Below are 21,793 nucleotides of genomic sequence, written 5' to 3'. Positions count from 1 at the left end.
TTGTTGAATTGGTTCACGGACTGAGCGAATCGGACTGAATTGGGTCGTGAAAGGGCATTTGGAACCAAGGATTTGACCGACAGACCGAAAGTTAATAGCCGAATAGCAGAAATGTTACAGAAAACGTATTAAAAAACGTGTACTTGATTGCATGGTAATTTTATCAACACATAGGTGGTCTAAATAAATATATATTTTTAAATGTGGAAAACGTTTTTCCAACAGATATAAGCAATAGTAATTTTAGTAGTAATAAATTAGTAGCAGGTAATTTGTTTTAAAATTACTATATTTTATACACTGAATAATTAGTGCAACAGACTTAAATGACAAACATGAAATAAATACTCTTTTTAGTACAACTTAAGAACACGTTTATTGGGATGCCACTCAGAGGCGATGTTGTGACGCAATTACGTTACGTTTGACGCAAAGGGTTCGCAAAGTCGTTTTTCTGAACCGGTTCTATAAAATGAACTGTTCAAAAGAACCGATTCGCTGACAGCTAGGCGGGCCCCGCAGAGAAGAGCTTTTCTCTCTAACACCGCTCACTGACCAATAAACATCCGCCGGAAATCACATCACTCTCACAATACAAAAAAGTATTAACAGTTAACACAGGACAGCAATTTTAAAGTAATTAACATTTGTTGTGTTTTTGTAAATCTGAATGGCAATCAGGCTAATTAGATATGAAAACTTTTAAATGAGTATAGCAGAAATCTCAGGCGGGATTTAGGGGAATTGACTCTTTATATACCAGCACAGCCACACCTAGGCCTACCTGGAACCTTAATTACTGTATGACTCGTTAAATAATTAATATTATTTATAATAATACTGGCATATAATATAATAACCCTCCAGTACAGTCTATGTATTCAGATATTGAGACCATTTTTACAGATTATATACATTTACAGATTCTATAATTTATAATACTAATATTATAAGATACTTATAATAAGATAAAAGATAAGAGAAAGTGAGGCATAGGCACAGTCAATGAGCAGACTAATAGTTATTTGATAGTGGCTAGTGTGTTTTCAACATTAACAAGGGTCAAAACTAGGCAATTTAAAGCATGTGTATGCTAATCATGAAGTGGTCAAGGAGCTGTCTCTGTTAGTGGACACACCTTGGACATCCTTTACAACACACAAAAAGTCACAACTGATGGCATTATCTTAGCATGTAGGCTACAGTGTTTTGAATAATTTTGTACAGTTAAGCAAATTATTCTTAAAGGAACACGCCGACCTTATGGGACTTTAGCTTATTCACCGTATCCCCCAGAGTTAGATAAGTCCATACATACCCTTCTCATCTCCGTGCTTGCCGTAACTCTGTCTGACGCACCCACCGCTAGCCTAGCTTAGCACAAAGACTGGCGGTAAACGGCTCCAGCTAGCATACTGCTCTCAATAAATGACAAAATAACGTCAACATTTTCCTATACAAATCACAACATGTAAATAGGAAAATGTTGGAGTTATTTTGTCACCTATTGGGAGCAGTATGCTAGCTGGAGCCGTTTACCGCCAGTCTTTGTGCTAAGCTAGGCTAGCAGTGGGTGAGTCAGACAGAGTTGGGAAGGGTATGTATGGACTTATCTAACTCTGGGGAAACGGTGAATAAGCTAAAGTCCCAAAAAGTCGGCGTGTTCCTTTAAATCTAATTCTTTGTTTTATTTACATCTCTTTAGAGCAGTTTGTATTTGAATACAACCAGAAAAAGAAAAAAACACCAAACACAGCCCAAAATTGCCTTTTAAGTGCTTTATTAAAATGTCAAACAAAAAGAACAGAAGTCTTAAGTATGTATATATTCCATACATTTATATATTGCAAAGGGATTGACAAGAAGCACAGTTCTTGAAGCACATACAAGCACAATAAGCTAAATAGAAAGAGAAGCATTTCATATAAAGAGTCAAAGCATTCAGTTTTATCTTGTCCTACAGTGGGAGAGAGAGGAATCTATTTCATATGGCTTTGAAACAATGTAGACATTCTTAGAACGGTTCCACACACACAATAGCATTTACAGAGGCATCAGCAGATGCCTTTAAAGGGACATAACCTCTGCATCAACGAGCGATTTCATTTGAAACTATACAGCTTTGTACAACATTAATGTGATGCTCCGGTCTCAGTGACTTAGTGACATGTAAACACAAACCAATGACGTTAGTGTTCCAGTCACAGGTATGATGATGACGTGACTGAATGTAGGGCACAGTTAGGTGGAAGTCTAACCTCAATGGCTTTCTTTACAGACCAGTCCTTTCACATCACACTGAATGTTTAGGCACAGGATAATGGACAGCAGAAGAGCTTTTGTTGATTTTCTCTGTCAAGCACAGTGGTAAAAGGAGCGTCCCGTGTGTTCGCATTCAGCTTCTGGATGCAAGTCGGGACCCTTAGTCTATGCTAAGTCCTAAGTGCTACCTCAGCTTTACAGTCAAAAGGCTGAGGACCATATTCAATTGGTCCAAAGGTGCGTCTATATGCAAGAACCTACAAAAGACTCGGTCTCTCCCTCACTATTAGGGCAAGTGCCATGGCAACAAAATTATTGGCTTCCAAAGCAACTGTAGAGCACAGAATGTACAAGTTTTCTTCAACAGAGGGTTTTGTCTGGCGATTTAACGTGGGATTTTGAAGGATATCCTGTGAGATTTTCAGGTTTGTTTGTTGTTCTTGGTGAATGCACAAGAATGGAAAATGTCCGTCAACAACCAAACCAAAACGGAAAACTGAAATTCGGTATTTTGTAGAACCTGCAGCAATGCTTTCCAGCTGTGGTCTGATCCTGAGGTGCTCTTTATGTGCTAAACTGCCCCATGCTGCCCTCCAGGTCTTCCTGTTACTACACCCGCTGTTTCACTGCATCTCATGGGACTACACAGAAAACAAAACTGTGAGCCTGAAACTCACACGATGTAGAGGTAAAAGAGAATCAAGTTGGCCGTTCTTTGGTTTCCGGACACAACCGCACATCGGGATCAGACGCAAGCGGACACAGTGCTCAAACTCAACGCGCTTTTGTAAGCTATGCAAAACTACAAAGCCTTTTTTGACATCATTATTTCCGCAAAATGCAATATCATGCTTAACGATGAGAACGAGGGCATTAGCAAACAGAACAAATAACACATTTCTCCTCAACACCCTGGCAAAACAGCATCTATCTCTTTAACAGTTTACCTGTATTCCAAACAATACAGACATTTGATTTGAATCTGCTCTTCTACATATATATATATATATTTATTCTTCTATGTATATTCAAAATAAATTCTGAATATTTTGACTCATTTATGTACATAAGTGCAAACAAGGTGAATAACACACATTCGTACACCAATGGGGTGACGTGAGTCACCAGGTCCCAGCACAGCTGGGGTGCAGTCTGGGCGGGCCAGAGGGGGACAGACACCGAAATCAGGGGCTCACGTTTATGACATCACAGGGCTGCGTTATTTATAAAAACCGGAACGCACCATTGAGAATGCATTGCCAGCCCTTTTTGATCAAATTATAAGACAAGAAAGTCTTTTCCCCCAAATTGATCCATCAGATTGGTTCAAAAGCTCAGATGCTGTTTAAGTAAAGATCTGGTTCTTATCTAAAAGTGATCAGCAACCCCAATAGAAAAATAATAATCATTAAAACAGAAATAACATATGATGTCTCCAAAGGGCCTCTGGACATAAAGTATCTCACAAGTCTGTATATATATATGTATTATATATATATATATTTTTTTTTTTTTACAAAATAGTCAATCATATCTTTTTCCAAGACAACTTAAGAACACATTCCCTTTCTGAATAAGTTAACGTTGTACATTATTTCACTTGAAGTGTGAAAAAATTCACAATTAAGATATACAAAGGTAGCCATGTTGTAGTTTTGTTGCCACAGCAACAAGAACTTACTATCATAGGTAACAATGAATCTATCATTGTAATACATACAAATGTGTATATTGATATATAGATATATAGATTAAGTATTTTTTTTAATCTTAAACCACTAACTGCACAAACTATGATGTAGATTATTTAGATTATTTTAATTTCATGCGATGACAGACTTTACGATGTAAGGTAAGGAACCAAGTAACGCTAATGATCAAACGCAAACTACCATTGACAGCGTTGTCAAAACACACCGTAACATGACTGAAGTCGTGAGGATATAGTTAAAACAGGTACCGTCATTAATGTCCGTCGATAAAAACTAGAATGATGACGATGATGAATTTGTAATACATACACATAGATTATTCTAGCTAACTACTTTATGCAGGTATGCACACTTCTTAAAAAGTGAGATCTTAAAATCCTAAAGCCCCTGATGAGGCACATTGTTTTTTCTTTATCAAGTATTTCGTTGATTCCAGCTGGATTGCAGTTGGAGAAGGCATAATTCTTTATATAAGAGAAAGAGAGAAAGAGAAAGAGAGAGAGAGAGAGAGAGAGAGAAAGAGAGAGAGAGAGAGAGAGAGAGAGAGAAAGAGAGAGAGAGAGAGAGAGAGAGAGAGAGAGAGAGAGAGCATCTACACCTTGGCTGGGCAATGGAACTCAATTACAAAACACAATCCAACACATCAATAAACAGTAGAGATCCTTCCTAAAGAAATCCACACGTATTTGCCCCAGTATTTCTTAAAACAATCTTAAAACACATGAACAGTATACAGAGATGTTTACAATACAGATATTTCAGTTATAACACAGTATAGTATCATCTTGCTCTGATTTTGTGTTGTTTTAGACCACCATTGTATGCTATCATTTCATTTGTGTTTGGCCTAGATAGTGTGTGCTGATCAGCAAAAAAGGTGCAATGATGGTTTTTAAGGTCTGGTTATCACAAAAAGAAAAGAAAAAACGCTTTATGGCTCTCTCTTGGGGTTATTCTGTTGAAACAACATGGCTGTCCCAAAGGAGACAACAGTTTAGAGAAGGGTCTTTGAGATAAGTGATGATAAACACTTTTTTTCTCAGTTTTCTGTCTTTTTGTACATCAACAGTGGATGGCATTGGGAGGCTTTCACTTCCTTGATATGTTGAGAAAGGTTGTAGTTTCGTTCGAGAGAAATGGTGATACAGGCATCCAAAACCTCTCGTGACATTCTCTCTGTCTTAAATGTCACATTCATTTATGCATGTAAAGGCCCGTGAGGGGCAGTAATGTCTTGTCAATGAAGCTTTGGCTGATGAGGGCCTTTACTAAGTACCCAGTCTGAAAATAATGAATTTTCTTTTTTTTCCTTTAATGGTAACATGTCTACACGAGAGCCGCAGCTTTCAGCTCACAGTCCAAACAAGAATAATATTCTGATGTCGCACGGTCATCTACGCCCTTGCATTTTAGAGTCTGCCGACTTTTGAAAGTAAGGACACAGTCAGTGATTTAAACCTGTTCACACTCTAAACATGAACGCAACAAACACAAACACAAATAGTCTTAAATAGTCAAAATTCAACCAGCTGTCTCTCCCGAAGTCAAAATGGGCAAAGAAAACTCCAGTATGACCCTAATGGATTGCAGGCCTCTGTGTATCGTCCGTCTGACACAGTTTTCATGTTCCATCCATGGACAAACTATCAATAATATATTACAGCAATAATCTAATAGAGCTCTTGGTTGGCAAGGACTGGAAGTCTATTAGTACGGCGTCCACTGATGCAGTAATAAAAACAGCTGCTGAAAACCAGCCTACTGTCAGTTTCCCAACTGTAGGACTCGCCTAATGAACGGTAGCAATAACTGAGATGTTTCAAAACAAAGCACAAGATAATAGCTTGCTCAAGTGGGTTTACATTTGCTGCTCGGGTGGGCACATTTGCGATATTGCAATTTAAATCCATCTGGCTCGTGACCTTGGCGTGACAAGGCCCGATTGCGCAGTCTGAGTTCTCCGGTGATTGGCACAGGGTGACCTGTCTGAGAGTCATTGGCACAAAAGCAGTGCACTTGACATGTCTGTGCAGGGGGGCGCACATGGTGCTGAATACAGCAAACCAATGGGAGAGACGCAGAATAATCAAATCAGGTACCAGTCTGTAACTTCTAGAAATGCTTTTGCAGATCTCCTTCTTGTGATTTGAAATGAGCGTAAACAGCTAAACATTGCAGTTAGAACTGATTATGCGAGATTCATTTTGGCAACTAACGACCATTGAAAACAGATCTTATAGTACTCTGGGATGCACCAAACATGGCTGAACAAAAAGAGAGACGAACAGACTGTCACACAGCAGGTGGGACAGAGCATAGATTTTGGCAGAGACAGTCCAGCCATCAGAAGGGGGTTGTCTTCAAAAGATAGACATGGTAATAGGGTGAATCTCATGAAAATATGTCAAATTTCACACCAAAATCAGAACAATGCAAATTATATTTTGCATAAAGATGAAGCCTCATTTTAGGATTGCTTAGCAACGTAATTTTTATGACAATTAAACCACATTTCCGTAATTTTTTTGTGCAATTATTTATTTGTAACTAGAATTTTTTTGTGATTTAATTATTTATATTATATTTTTTGTTAAAATTAGCATTAAACAAATACAACTGTGATGTATAAATACAGTTTATTTATATATAGTTATTTATTGCGTATTACAGTGATAATTTTTTTTGCATCATGGTAATGGTGATAGGAGGCAATGTGCTTAATTGTCTTTTTTTTTGTCATTCAATTGTCTTATTTCCTCTGCTTTTTGGGTGACATTGACATGTTTCATTAAGATACAGCCTGATAACCGTAGAAATGTGATATGTATTTATAATCTAAAAAGCAAATAAATGTGACTATTTTTTTTACAGTATTTGAATATCCAGGACATCAGACGATAGTTTTGCAAGAAACATTGAACAAAGTCCAGCTGGAATAAAAAAAAAAAAGTCCAGTTAAAATCTTCTCAATGAGACGTCTTATACATCCAGAAGGCCTGCAATCAGACCTTACATTTCAGTGTGCAGCACACTGTGAAACAAGAAGTGCTCATATTTAGTCTGCTTAAGGCAGTTCTATTTTTAAAACGGAGGTACTAGTATGTGAACCAATCTTGTGTTTGACCGTCTCGATGTGGAGCTTGAAATGCGAGGTGAGATACTTCAGGCATGAATATTAACACTTATCTCAGTAGACCAGTTTTAGCCTGTTAGACAGTGGTTAAATAAATAATACTCTTTCATGAGACCAAGAAAAACCAAATCACTCACAACAACACACATCTCTAAGTTGACGGAAGAACGACACATTGATTCTGAAAGGCTACACAGGTATACTTTCTTAGTCTATGATAAAATGCAAGTCAGTTGTAGTACAGAAGACATCCACACACTTGTAACTCAAAGGCACGAACAACGACATTTTGAAAACCTCTCAACGAAAAACCTAAATCAGTATCATGAACAGATTATCTTACAAAAGAATCAATCATTTTCAAATAATCTTTTTTTTTTTCTACATTTTGAAATGTAAACATGAAATAAAACGTGCCACGTTCATTAATTATAATTAAATGTGAAAGAAATTACCACCACCACAACTATGTAAAATATCATTAGCAGGTGTTGCTCTCACACACTCTGTTGTCACATTCAACGACGGAGAAACATTCTGTCTGCTGATGATCTGTATCGGCTCCATCTCTTACCATACATCGGCTCTCAAATCTAGTGTTCACCTCCAGAGAATTCATTTCCTCAGCTAATTGGTTTGCATGTATTCGTATGGCTGTGAGTTACGAGAGCGTTCCGTCTCCTGATTCAGCATCTGCACGCTCCTTAAGTCTCCTTGCTTTGAGATGGCATGCTTCCTTGTACAGTTGTAGGTCCAAATTTAAGTATTGCCTGTTTCAATATCAACAAACCTCTGTTGACGTCAAATGAAGTGGGCATCTCTGATATGAGGATGAATGTATTGCCCGTTAAGGACTTACTGATTAGGCACACGTTTGTTGCATTCATTTTTCTGTTGTGTTTGGGCACACGTTGCATGAGTGATGGGCCTGATTAGGTTGTAGGATTGCGGGAGAGGCTTACTGGATTCAGCGTCATAGGTGCGGCCACCATGAGTTTAGGAACGGGGTAGAAATGGGCCTCCATGGGAACACACTGGAGGTCCATGGGGTCGGTGCTCAGTACCTCGGCGGCGTCTACTGGAAGACAGGTACAAATACAGCCCACAGATAAGGTAGTGAACCTCTTACGGTTAAAAAAGCAATATGCAAAGAGAATATAGTCAATTCTTATCTTATCTACTCGAACATCAAACCCGCAGTTCATTCCGAAAATGAGAAAAAGAATTACAAGAGAATGAATAAATATCGTGCCATATCATCACACAATGCATCAGTTATCTTGAGACAGTGGGCGCAGACCTGCAATTCCACATTTGTAATTTTGCAAGACATATTTCAGCATAAAAGCAAGCGAAGCAGGAAATGAGCGCTGACACCTCAGGTCTGCGCAGAATATACCTGTACTTTAAAATTGCTTTTAGATTATAAACTAGAGCTAAAAAAAACACTGAACAATTCGGCAGCTTACATAATGCTAAAACAATTCACATTCTAGCTATTTAGGAAATAAAGAAGCAAGCGAAACAAAAGGTTGGCCGTGTCAAGCTCGTGGCTCATCTATGATTCTGCAGGACACATGAACTAAACAGACTAAATGGTGAACTGTCTGTTTCCTCACATTATGTACTTTGAAGCTAACTGTAAGATTAAGACAATGAAGAAGGAAGGACAAACAAAAATTCAGAGAACTGTCATCTGAAAACAGACACCCACATCCAATTTACAGAAAAACGAGGACACGTATACCATCTCACTCTACTGTGAGTCTCACAGAAACAACTTGCTCCAGTGCAAAAGTATCAAAACATGGTGAAGGGAGTGGAAAAGACCATGAACTTTTGAGCTTTGACATTTAAAGTAACAGTATCAAAAATGATACTTCTGTCATCATTTACTCACCCTCATGTTGTTTCAAACATGTACGATTTTTTTTCTTTCTTTGGTGGAGCGCAAAAAGGAGAATTTTGTGAAGAATCATTGCCCTTCTTGATCCATACAACAATAGTTCATAGTGACTAAATCTGTTAATTTCCCAAAATGACTGAACACCACACGATCACCAAAACAATGCTATAAAATAAGTCCATACCCCTTGAATTGAACTTTAACAGATCAGTCTTTGATGATCAGATCAAATAGTTCACTGAAAAGAACTGGCTCAATAGAAAAAATGATTAATTCAAGAATTATTCAAGTAATTTAGGAATCAAATCAAAAAGTTGGATAGCAGAACCGATATCTTATCATATAAACTATCATATGACTTCACAAGACTTGAATACAATCGTACAGGCTACTTTTACGGTGCTTTTTTGTTGTACTTTCCTTTACATGTTCACTATGAACTGTCATTGTATGAAAAGAGCTGGCAAATAATTCACCATTAATGTCTAATATTATGTTCCATGGAAAAAATAGCAGCATTCAGGTTTGGAATGACACGAAGGTGAGTAATTAAGGAGAGAATTTTCATTTTTGGTGAACTATCTCTTTAAATGCAGTTGTTTGCTCTAACACACAGTGAAGACACAGACACAGACAGACAGAGATGTGAACACACACAGACATGGTTGAACTGGGACATTGTGCTAAAGAGGTAAAGAGGTTCCTCACTGGTCCACAGAAAACTCAACGACTCAAGGTCATTATGTTCAACCAATTTGAATCAGAAAACATGAATTACCACTCTCTTTACTCAGATCTCAGACATTACATTTTGATTTTAAAGTGTTTATATATATATATATATATATATATATATATATAAACACTTTCAAATCAAAATGTAATGTATATATATATATATAAATATAATCAAGCATTATGGTCTATGGACCAGTCGGATGCCTTACAGCTGTAAAAAAGGAGAGGCCAAAATGAAGGGGCAAACCTGGTTGGAGGTGGCTGATTCAGCAAAAGGAACATTGGTGACTGGGGTCGTAGCCGACGAAACAGTGGAAGTGGTGGCACCGTGCATCATGGGAACTTTTTTCAGGCGAGTCAGACAAGAAACAAGGGAAAGGGGAAGGTGGAGGGGAGGAGGAATGTTATGAGTACCATGACATAATATGCCAGAGGAATAGGCTGAGTCATGGCAACTACGTCTTTATGTACTGCAAAGATGATGTATTCAATCAAGAACAAACATGCAAAAGAACTTAAAAACACTTTCATTACGTTTTAGCTTAGAGAGTTTTATCCGATCACAATTACTTTTAGATAAAACTATTGAGAAACCTCTAATGGGGAAAATAAAAACATGGCCGTAATCAAAATCACACACATTTGGAACAGACAGGATCGTCTGACTGTCATATTTTGATGGGGGCCGGAGAATGGATAAATATACAGGAGGGGGAAAAAGCAGGGAATGTAAATATGCAATTAATTCCCGTCCAAAAATTGCCTTAAAATAATATGACACTTTATTTCTTTGGTTTTATTTGAGTTAACCTGATATTAAGACATTATCATTCTAAAACACCTGTAAATATGAAGTAAGAATTTAGGACTATCTAATAAAACCAGCTATTAGTAATAAAGATAAAGAGATAAAGGTCATATCAAATGAAAAACTGCAAATTAACACAGCATGATATGTATACAGCAAGTGCATTACAGATGTCAAATAATGAAAATAAAAGAAATAGAGAAAATGCTATGTCTCTAAAAATAGAGACATGCGCAAAGGCACACACTGGCACACTCACTGGTTCAACGCAGATCTAGTGTTTTGACAGGACTGGTGAAGTTGTTTCCCAGCTAAATGACTGTTAAGGACAAATTTAACTAGGCCAGCTTAGAAAAAGTTCATTGTACATCTATGGGGATGGAGATGTGTGTACAATTGTGTTTCTGTTAGATTCTGTTCGGGAATATTTAAACCGATAGTGGTCAGAAATGGGAGGGGTGATTTCTACCTTTCTAAACAGGTAAATGGTAAGGTCGTGAGTGTGTGTTAGTGAGGGGAGGGGACCTAGACTCTACCCTCACCAGTATGTCCAGGCCCTGACAGGTAACGACTTTGGGGGGGCCTGCAGTTGGTCCAGTCCCGCCTCTCCCAGCGGCCATCTGTCATTAGGCCTTGGGGTTTGAATAGGCCTATAATAGATTTAAGGAGGTGAGGGAGAGGAGAGGATGAGGAGGAAAGGGCACAAAGAAAAAGGAACCAGTCTTAATGAGTCGCGTTGAAGGCTTAGGCCTTGCTTATTTGTGCCCGCACTGTGCCGTCAGCTGCACACAAAATCACACACACACATGCAAGAACAAATGCACATGTCATACATTGAGCCAAAATAATGAGCAAACAATAACAAGCAGTGGAAGCACACAGGTTGGGTGTAAACACAGTGACAGACAGGACAGGGCTAGGCCTATGGTTTGAGGCCTCATGAGGAAAATGACAGTGTAAGGAGAATATGCTAAGCTGTCCTCGTCTTTTTTAGTATAGACCATTAAATATGTCTCATATTGATGTGTTTAGGTGTTTCTTCGACTAGGAGCACTTTTTTTTTTGTTGTCTTTTTCTCCTGAAAGTCATGAGCATTTCCACCACGTCCCAAACAATGTACTGTGTTTAATAGAATTCTTTGGTGGAAATTAAGGTTATGGAAATAACATTTGAATCATTTTCGAAATAAAATGGCAAACTGTATAACATGACACGCTTATTTCTAGACTAAAAATACCACACAATGAAAATATTGTTCACAAGTGATATTTCACATTAAAGACAGTCATAATGTGTAAAAAATTATATATAATTTATTTGAATAATCAGTTATTTTCAATTATTGATTTTGTTTTATTTTTTTTATTTTTTATGACTATTCATATTTAATTATGAACACTTTTTTTTTATTCTCCTCAAAGTCTGTTTTCATCCCATCCTATATGATGTATTGTTTATTAGCATTCTTTGGTGGAAATGGAACTTTAAACATGGAACTGTTTATGGCTTTACATAAACAGCAGCTAGACTGTAAATGCCACACAATAAAAATAGTGATATTTACCTTGATTTTTTTAACGGCAGCTGTAAACATCACAATCTTATGGTTTAAATATTTATATAAATTATTGATTTTAATTAATTATTTAAAATGTAAAATTAAAATGGAAATGGTTTATGATTATTACTTAAAAAAAATAATAAAAAAAACTCATGACCCCTGGGACATAAAAGTGCCCACAGCTGGAGAAAAACTCTATGATACACTGCTGGGCCTTTGGAGTTGGATGACCTTCCTGTCTGCCACAGATCTGAGATGTTGATGTAAGGTAAATGTTGATCAAAATAGACTGGGAAGTGACCTACCAATGCCTCCAGATGGAGCCATGCAGAATACGGAGCCTGCAACACCATGCACAAAGAGCCCAGGAGAAGAGAGACCGAGGAGGATGGAGGGGTGGAAGAGATGGGGAGAAGGAGGAGTTAAAGCAGCGTGAGTACAAGACATACAACTTTAGAGTTAGTGACACACAGCGAAAGAGCGATGACCGTCATTATGGGCAACATGGTGGCGAGATGGGGACATGGACACAAAGCAGGGGGAGACCAGAAGGAAATGAATCACGCTGGCAAAAAAAAGGGTCCTCATCAGGAGGTGGATGTTAACCTGGATGCCAATCCATTGTTGTGTCTCGTCATCTCAGTAGCCCAGTGCTAACAAGTTCAGCTTGACTGTTGTTTAATATTAAAATCAACATGCTTAAAACGTGCTGTGTATTGGAGTTAAATAGAATATTAATCAGGGTAAAATCTAGAATGGGGCTTCATTTCATCCATAAGGATTCGATTTGATCAAAGTGTATTAGGCTATGATACATTTGAAAATATAAGTCATTTTCCGGTAGATAGACCTATTGCCTTGCTTTAAAATAACACGCATTGGATAACCTACCATGAAACATTTATTAAGTTAAAGTTAAAAGGGCCCATTTTGATTTCAAGTAGTCTACAAAGACCTCATGAAATGGTATCATCAGTAATATCCCCTTGTGACGTGGGAATAGTTGTCCTAAGCTTAACGAAAGTGTCGCTAAAGTCATGTGACTGCGGTGTATTTTGTTCATAACCTACATTTACCGTTTTACCTACGGCGATTGCATTTAGGCTTAAAATTCATAAAAGTTTGTGTTCATTTTTGAAAATGATCATGATGAACGAAATATGTAAGAAGCAAACATTTGTTGGTCTGTAATAATCCAAAAGCCAGAGGAAAAAATCATGCTGAGTTTTTATCGAGGGAACCAGGGTGATGCTAACTTCTGGGTAGGTCTTTAAAAATACGTCATCGCTCCAGCGCTTTATAGACTTGGATTAAAAGCCACACAATTTTGATATTACTGGGTCATTAAAACTCTCTGCTGGGTAGCAAACCTACTGTAACTATCCTCTCAGAGCCTTTTTATAAGGCCGAAGGGTTGCTGCTAAAGTCATTTAGGCAAAAGACAATCTAGTTTCTCTTACCGAATGTGAGAACAGCAAATATTGTGCACTGCAGAATCAGAACAAGAGTGGCTAATGCTCGAGTGCATGAGGAGACAATGCAGGACTGTATGCATCATGGGACTAATGACATTGGCATAGGGAGGACTACTATAAAGAGAGCAAGTGGGCTTACAGGGAGAGAGTTGGCAAGCAGAAAATGTGCTCAAGTCCTCGTCTAGCCGGGCACTTTGTCTTTAAAGTGCTGTATGTATGCAAGCCAAACTATTACAGGAATACGGTGATATTAGAGCGCAGTCATTTGTCTGCGTAGGCTCACCTGTGGGAATGAACGCTGGCTGCTGCAGCTGCATGCTGGCCAAAGCCTGCTGGTAGTGGAACATGCTGGGGTTGAAGACGGCAGCCGCGCCGTTGGTCTTCTCCAGGGTCGGTCTCTTTGGTAGCTGTTGCATGGCTCCTGGTGGCAGAGCCTGAAGTGATCAGGGTGACAAAGAAGAAAGAGGAGAAAAACAAAAAGAAAGAAAAAGAAAGATAGTGGGCGGAGGGAGAGGTCAGTGACAGCCATGATATTGAGCCACAGAAAACTTTCTACTGTGTGTGTTCATGTCTATGCATGACAGTGATATCTGACATATTGTGTATATGTCATTCAATATGTCATGTGTATATTGTACATGTCAAGTGTTGCAAATCTTGCGTCATAAATATAATAGAGAAATATTATCAAACCTTTGATGGGGATGTATTTGATTACTTATTTTAGGATGCAACAGAAAATGTTTGTTATTATTGCATTATATTTTATCATGCATATATGCTACTGTTTATAGTTTGGGGTCAGTACGATTAAAAAAAAAAGTTAATAATGAACTTTCTTTTCATTAATAAATCGTAAAAAAAAAATCACGTTTTCCTCAAAAACATTTAGTAGTATATTAAGCATTTCAACATTGATAATAATAAGAAAGGTTATTTGAGCACCAAATCATCATATTAGAATGATTTCTGAAGGATCGTGTGACACTGAAGACTGGAGAAAATTCAGCTTTGCCATCACAGGAATAAATTACATTTTAAAAGACATTAAAATAGAAAACAGTTATATATATGGTTATAAAAGTATATTAGGTATTTAGGTATATAGGTATTTTCTCTAAGAAATGTAATAATTATGGTACTAGGATTATTTAATAGTATTTTAAAATAATTGAATTGTTTAAAGATGTATTTTTAATAATTAAAAAAATTAAGATCTGAATCTAAAGGATTACTATTTAGACATTTTCTCAGCTTGTTTGTGATAGCTTGTATACTCATCAACTCTTATTCTATCAAAATAAATAAAACTGACCAAATTTGACTATAATTGTGTTAACTGTAGTTTTGACACAATCTGAAGATTTTTTTATTCATGTTATGCTGTGGCTCCATCTCTGGGAAATGTCTGGGTCTGCTTCTCTATTTCTCTATAAGGGGTGTACGCAGCATGAAGAAGAGTGATATCAGAAACAGAAACTGAAGCGAAGCGTCCTTATCTGCCTCTGATAATTAAACTGAGAATGCTCAGCCCAGATGAAGGCATAATGAGGAGAATGTATGGGTGTCTTCCACTGTGTAATTCTGTCTGAAGACTGATATGCAAGGTGATAAGAGCAAGGTCAACAGGAAAGAGGATATCTGTGATTCACTAACGGATGGATGATGGGGGAGCAGTCCGACCTCATGATTTACATGTGAACTCAATCCCAAGTAACTCAATAATAATGTGCTGTACTGTATAGCACTCAACAGTCAGGTTCACAAAGTAAAAATATCAATCCAAATCTCTACAGTGATTCTGATTTTCAACACTAATATACAAACCTTTCAAGAAAGACTACCAATGAGCTCTAAGGTTATGATGATGATGGTGTATGTTTCTAAAGAAGAAGAATGAAACATCACTGAACTTACTTAAGCTGGACTGTGACGCTATTTTCTTCTGGAAACAAACTTTGTTGCATTATTTTCCTGTAATCTCTGTAAAGCTGCTAAATCTGTATTGTAAAAAGCGCTATATAAATAAATGTGACTTGACTTAACTTAAAGAAGGCATAAGCCAATGATTTAAACTTCACAGAAAACAATCGCTTAACTGTCGAATTAATTACAGATGAAGTATTGCACTACCTACAATCCTGTGCGAGATCCGCCAATCAGAAGACGTTGTTTTAATTAGCTGTAATCTCCACTACATTTTTTTCATTTGCTTGCAGCTAGGTACTATTTTTTTACATAGTTATGTAAGCTAAAGATAACTGCTACCTTATAAGTCATTACGGGAAGTTGTATTGTAAGAGCATAAAACATGTTTTCCAATAAGAATATATATTAAAAAGTTCATCAATCACTCACCCTCAGGTCATTCCAAATCTAAATTACTTTCTTTCTTCTGTGGAACATAAAATTGGATACCGTAGGATACATTTTTTTTTGCCCATACAATGGATGTCAGTGGTCAACAAAGCTGTTTTGTAACCAACATTCTGTTCCAAAGAAGAGAGTAAATGATGACAAATTATTGTTTTGTTTTTTGAGTAAACTGTCCCCTTCAAAGAACAAATATTTCCCAGTGCATTATTGGATGAGTAGTTAATTAATTCCCTCATAAAAGACTAGAGACTAGAATACATGTTATGGCATATATAACCACTAAAAGTCTGATATTAAAATTCTGTCAAAATAAATAACTAAATAAAGCATTAAAAACTAAAACCAATCATTATAAATGCTGCAATTTGAATTTGCATCACAAGATTATAATGTACAGTGTGAAAAATGTAAATTTATTTTATGATTTGCTAAAGATGTTTTTTTAAAGATTAACTTTAATTGTTAGACAATGGAAATATCTAATATTGACCAATACATAAAAAAAACTATTATCAGACAACAGCCAATATGGTACTGACATATTTTGCATCCATATAAAAGATGTGAAATACATTCTTGTGTCTCTCTTTTTTTCAAATGTGAATCCAATTTTGTGATTCCTCTTTGAGCTAGTAGATTTGGTTCAAAGTTTCAATTTTCTGAAGTGCCTGTGGAGAAAATGAATGAGAAATATACTAGAACCCAGACTAATAAAAAAATAAAAAAAAGATCTCTGCATATTTATTCAGTTTCATTTCACTTCTGACGGAGTAGTTTTACAGAGGTTGTGGCTGGTTTCTTACAGTATTGACACGTTCATATGCATTTGAGCTATATGCAATATGAGCAATTAGAAATGAACAAATTAGCAAAGAAAAGACACAAAAATGGGTGAAAGATCAAAGTACCAGGTTGAAAGTTGGCTGTAGGCTGCGCTTCAGAGGACGCACTGGGGGCTGGGTATGCGAGCAGTGACCACATGACGATGGCAAACCAATCAACGACAGTGGACATAAACACAAGACAAGAGAATGAGCCGTGAAGGAACAGATGCAGCAGAGGTTAGAGAGAGAGAGAGAGAGAGAGAGAGAGAGCTGGGGAATAAGCTTGTAGGACAACAAAGAGAGCTGTGAGGATGTAAAGACAATCAAGCAGTGTTCAAAAAGAATGACAGCATGAACTGAGAAGGAGTCAAATCAAGCCAACATGTGATAAAGCCTAAGGCAAACCAGGTGACTGCAAGAAGCAGGGGAGGATATCTGGATAAGGTTCCCACATCTGTGCACTGTAAATAAACCTGCAAAAATGTTACATGATAAGACTAGGGAGGACTGGGATAAAGATGACACATTATTAAAGGGAAATTGGCTGCAGTACGCTCTCGTGTGAGAGAGCTCTGCTAACTAGTGGAGGTTTCTGTGGGAATGAATTGCTTGTTTTCTCCTTTCTTATCATTTTTCTCTCCTGCACCTGCACTGCAGACACTGTTTGCAAGCGATCACGGAGCCCTGGTCTTCATACATCACACAAGAGACAAAGAGCTCACCTATAGACACACACACACACCCTCCTGTGGGGGATCTGAATTATTTAATACACTCCTGAAACTCACATTGAAGGTGTGTGGAAAGTGAGTTATAAATACACACACCTTCATCTGACACTAGTAGAGTTTATTGAAAATGGAATACTGGCTGAAACTATGGTTGCTGGTTACTCCAGTGAGACTGTCCCTGTAATACGTGTAGTGAAAGTTGCCTTGGATGAGACTGTCCCTGTAATATGTGTAGTGAAAGTTGCCTTGGATAAAACCGGATGCTAAAATGGCTATTTGCTTACAAGAATTGCCCAGTACATGACATGAGATGTGATAAATTACTAACCTTCACCAATAATAATTCACCGAAACCTCCTTTTCCACCAAAACGGTGCTGAATGATGACGAAACTTGCTAAAATACTACATAAAATGCCTACAAATAAACAGTGCATTTTGGTCTTTGTATGTGATACTTACGAGTTTGAAAACAAACAAAAAGTATATGATATAATATCATTGAATAATGAATGGTAATCATGAATGTTAATAATAATGAATACGTTATTTATTTTTTTAAATAAAGTGGTTTGAGTTTTGATTCATTTTGATTTATGCCATAACAAGCTGCTTATGATTAAATGGTCAGAATTAATTTAAATATGTAACAAATTCAATAAATAACAATAAATTTGCATTTATGATATAACACAATTTTATTCGATTAGATTAATTTATCCCCCAAGCGCGAAAATTCACAATTTATTTACAAATTATTTGAAAATGTATGCTTTATTTTATTCATTTTAAAATAAATTTCAAAATTCAGATGGATAGATAAAATAAAGCACTTTCCACACAATGGTTCTAGATATATTTATCAAGGTCTTCACTTGCTAAACTAGTTTAATTGAACAGTGGATTAAATTATGTTTAGCCCAATTATCAATATGACTACTACTTTATATTGTTGCCTTATTGTCTTTACTGATGGCATTTTTACACAGAACATCACCTTCTGTACAGTATAAATGATGTGTGATTGTCGTGATTATGAGAATTAGTGTGTGTGATTGTCATTGTAATGGGATCGTCTCAGTAACTCACCATGGCAGCAGCATTCTGGCTGGCTTGGTGCTGCGCCGCCTTTATCCGGGCCTGTAAGTGAGCCGGAGGGTGAAAGTACTTGCATTTGTCTCGGGTGCAGCGGCCCTTAATGTAATCCATGCAAACAATGACCGAGTTCTCACTGCCGTCCACCATGGCGGCTTCCATTGGGTGGGCGTAGCGGCAGTCGTTCTCACCACGCGTGCAGTTTCCCCGCTGGAATTCTCGACACACCTGGGAGCAGGACAGCAGAGATTACCTATCACCCATTAGTTATGCAGAAAATAAAACCTTAGTGACAGTAATTTTAATGTGAGTGGCCTTTGTCCAACTCTGTGTTGTGAGTGGTTGCCAGGGTGTTGCTATAGAGTGCATTAGAGGCCACACACTTTTTTTAGTAACATTGGATCATTTTCATTAATGTTTCCCACAGGAATAAAAAAGAAAAAGAAAAGATCTTTGCTAAACAGAACCAAATCAACCAGCTATGAGGTGCATCACATTATAACAAATGGTGTACTTTACGGCTTAAGCGAGGGAAAGAACTACAATAAAAAAATACAGAACTACAATCCCATAAAGCATTGCAAATATCATATATATATATATATATATATATGTAAACTATTCATTTAAAGTTGTTGATTATATCTATAGAAAATTTTACGTTTTTAAAAACCGTACGTTTTTAAACCATGGTTTTTATTGCAAACCATGCATATATATTGTTTTATCGCCAAACAGTTAACTAAAAGTGTGATGGCTTTGGAAAAGTGACAGAACGCAATTTGAGATATATTTCATGTCTGTAGCAGTGTGGAATGAGTTACATGCCAAATATGTATGTTTAGCAACAGTTAACTGTTCAACACCTCAAGTTTGTCTGTGCGAACATGTTTCTGCGTTGAATTTCCGTTTCCCATGGCCATGCCGGTGGGGCTCCCCGGGACCAGCACGGGGGCGCTGGGCAGAAGCTCGGGCATGAGACTGATGCCCGGGCTCATGTGGCTCAGGTATGGGCTGAAAGCCATGCTCGGACTGTTGGCCAAGGACGGCGTAACTGGGAAAGAGGTCTGGATAGGAGACAACAAGGGATAATAAACCAATGTTTTCAAGCCGACACAAATGATCGGTTACGTTATTGGTTATGAAAATCTGATCTCACGATAGGCTGCAGCTGAGCTCCAGGCAACATGAACTGCATCTGCTGGGCCAGCATGGCGGCTGCGGTCTTCTGCTGGATCAGGTTGTTCCTGCCGTTTATCTCCAGCTGGGTCTTGAGATGAGGCGGAGGATGCAGGTACTTACAGTTATCACGTGTACAGCGTCCCTTAGAGGGGTTGAAGAGGGAGACACAGAGAGAGAGACAGAGAGATGAATTGCACTGAATCTCAGCTACTAAAAGATCCAAGACGTCGTGCAGTGTGACAGGAAGATAAGGACTCCATGATTGAAAGGATAAATTAAACAGGAATCCCTAGATATTTGACAGTACCGATGCCAACTTTCCACTACAATAGAAACATCCAAAACCCAATAAAATGAAAAGAAAATAGCATAATCTCAGGAGTGCTGGAAGGTCTGAATATCAAACGATCAGACGAAACAGCAAAAATGACAGCATTGGGACACGGACGGAAAAAAAATTCACTACTTCCAAATGAATTGACAGTGACAGCCTTCCCTTTCTGCCCGTCTGTGCGGCTGACAGATTATATAGCCCTTGTGGCTGTTGTACACACTCATACTACATATGGATTGGATGCATAGCATGATGCTTATCACCCAGCTGTCCAAGCAACATGTTGATGGGCGAGCAGCAGACACGGTTAAATACACACACCAAACGTTCATGAGCGGGGTCGATTAGCTGCGAGACAAACTCAATGAACCCATGGAGCAATGCCATTTGTTCTGCACTGCGTAAGGTACTGTAATAACCCAGTAGGGAAAGATGTCGTTCCATCAGTCCGACAGTTAAACACTCTGGCTGATGTTCTATGGATAAACCTTCTCTATTTCCCTTAACATAAATTTATTTTCTTACATTTTCTACCCTTTTCAGGTTATGGAGCTCTTAGGGATGGAGAAATGGAGCAGAGACCTATGGTACAAAACTGAGAATTGCATGCTATACCTAGCCTATAACAATTAGGAAATGGTAACAATGGGCTTAAAGGGACAGTTTCTCCTAAAAATGACAATACTGTCATAATTTACTCACCCTCATGTCATTCCAAACATATTAAACTTTGATTTATCTTAGAAACACAATTTAAGATAATTTTGATGAAACCTTTCGGAGGTTTTTGTCCCTCCATTGAAAGTTCAGGTAACCAAAACTTTGAATATCCAAAAAGGTCATACAGACATAACGAATCTATATGATTCAAGTGGTTTAAACCAAGTCTCTGTAAGAGATAAGTTTGCTTTATATGAAGAACAGATTCAATTTAGGTTTTTATTCACATACAAACACACATACATTAAACGAGTCACATATGATAAACAAAGAAGCTTAAACAAGCTTCGACGTTTACCGTATGTAATATCTTAATTTATGTTTCGAAGATAAACCAAATTTGTATGGGTTAGGAGCGTCATGAGAGTAAGACATTTTTGGGCGAACTACCCCTTTTAATGTTAATCTAGGGAAGAGGTAAAAAAGTAAAAAAAATACTGGTGAAAATGGCGAGGTGGAAAAATACTGGTGAGGTGGAGCGACATACAATTTGATGAAATATTACAATCACAAATGTTTCTGACAGATTAATCATTCTTTCTTAAAGTGATAGATAGTTCATCCAAAAGTGAAAATTCTGTCATAATTTATTATTATAACCTTATGTTGCTCATAATGATTTTCTTTCTTCTGCAGAAAACCAAAGACCTGATATAAAAGAATGTGTGTCTCTCTTTTACAAACAATGAAAGTGAATGGTGACCATGGTATCAACAATATTTAGACTTAGGCCTAACTTAAGCTTTCATATGGGTTCAAAAGACTTTGAATAATAAGTTATGCAGACTACTTATATGGCCATTCATTTCTGGAGCTTGACAGACCAAGTCTTTCACTGTAATTGCATGGAAAAGAGCAGATTGGACTGTCAAACATCTATTTTTGTTTACGAAAGAAAGAAAACCAACCATGCCTACTTGGCTTGTTTGGTGAAAAA

The 21,793-nt window shown here is 37.4% G+C and overlaps 1 protein-coding gene across 9 annotated transcripts in view; it reads right to left on the bottom strand.

Annotated features, from left to right (window-relative positions):
* Nucleotides 1–1,763: 1,763 nt before the first annotated feature.
* mbnl3 (muscleblind-like splicing regulator 3) overlaps nucleotides 1,764–21,793 on the bottom strand; it is a 44,996-nt gene continuing 24,966 nt past the window's right edge. The window contains exons 3-10 of one of the 9 annotated variants that reach the window (XM_082178613.1): nucleotides 19,780–19,944; nucleotides 19,487–19,687; nucleotides 18,615–18,848; nucleotides 13,879–14,029; nucleotides 12,426–12,461; nucleotides 11,102–11,209; nucleotides 9,999–10,093; nucleotides 1,764–8,182 (exon numbers count right to left, since the gene is read on the bottom strand). In XM_082178613.1, the coding sequence (XP_082034739.1) occupies nucleotides 8,165–8,182; nucleotides 9,999–10,093; nucleotides 11,102–11,209; nucleotides 12,426–12,461; nucleotides 13,879–14,029; nucleotides 18,615–18,848; nucleotides 19,487–19,687; nucleotides 19,780–19,944 (1,008 nt within the window). In that variant the 3' untranslated portion in view covers nucleotides 1,764–8,164. Of the gene's footprint in view, nucleotides 8,186–9,998; nucleotides 10,094–11,101; nucleotides 11,210–12,425; nucleotides 12,462–13,878; nucleotides 14,030–18,614; nucleotides 18,849–19,486; nucleotides 19,688–19,779; nucleotides 19,945–21,793 lie in introns of all 9 variants that reach the window. The other 8 variants (XM_082178614.1, XM_082178616.1, XM_082178615.1 and 5 more) reach the window with 8 other exon arrangements.

This window comes from Leuciscus leuciscus, assembly GCF_965113295.1.
Source record: "Leuciscus leuciscus genome assembly, chromosome: 8".
Taxonomy (NCBI): domain Eukaryota; kingdom Metazoa; phylum Chordata; class Actinopteri; order Cypriniformes; family Leuciscidae; genus Leuciscus; species Leuciscus leuciscus.
This window is presented reverse-complemented; position numbering and strand designations above follow the sequence as displayed.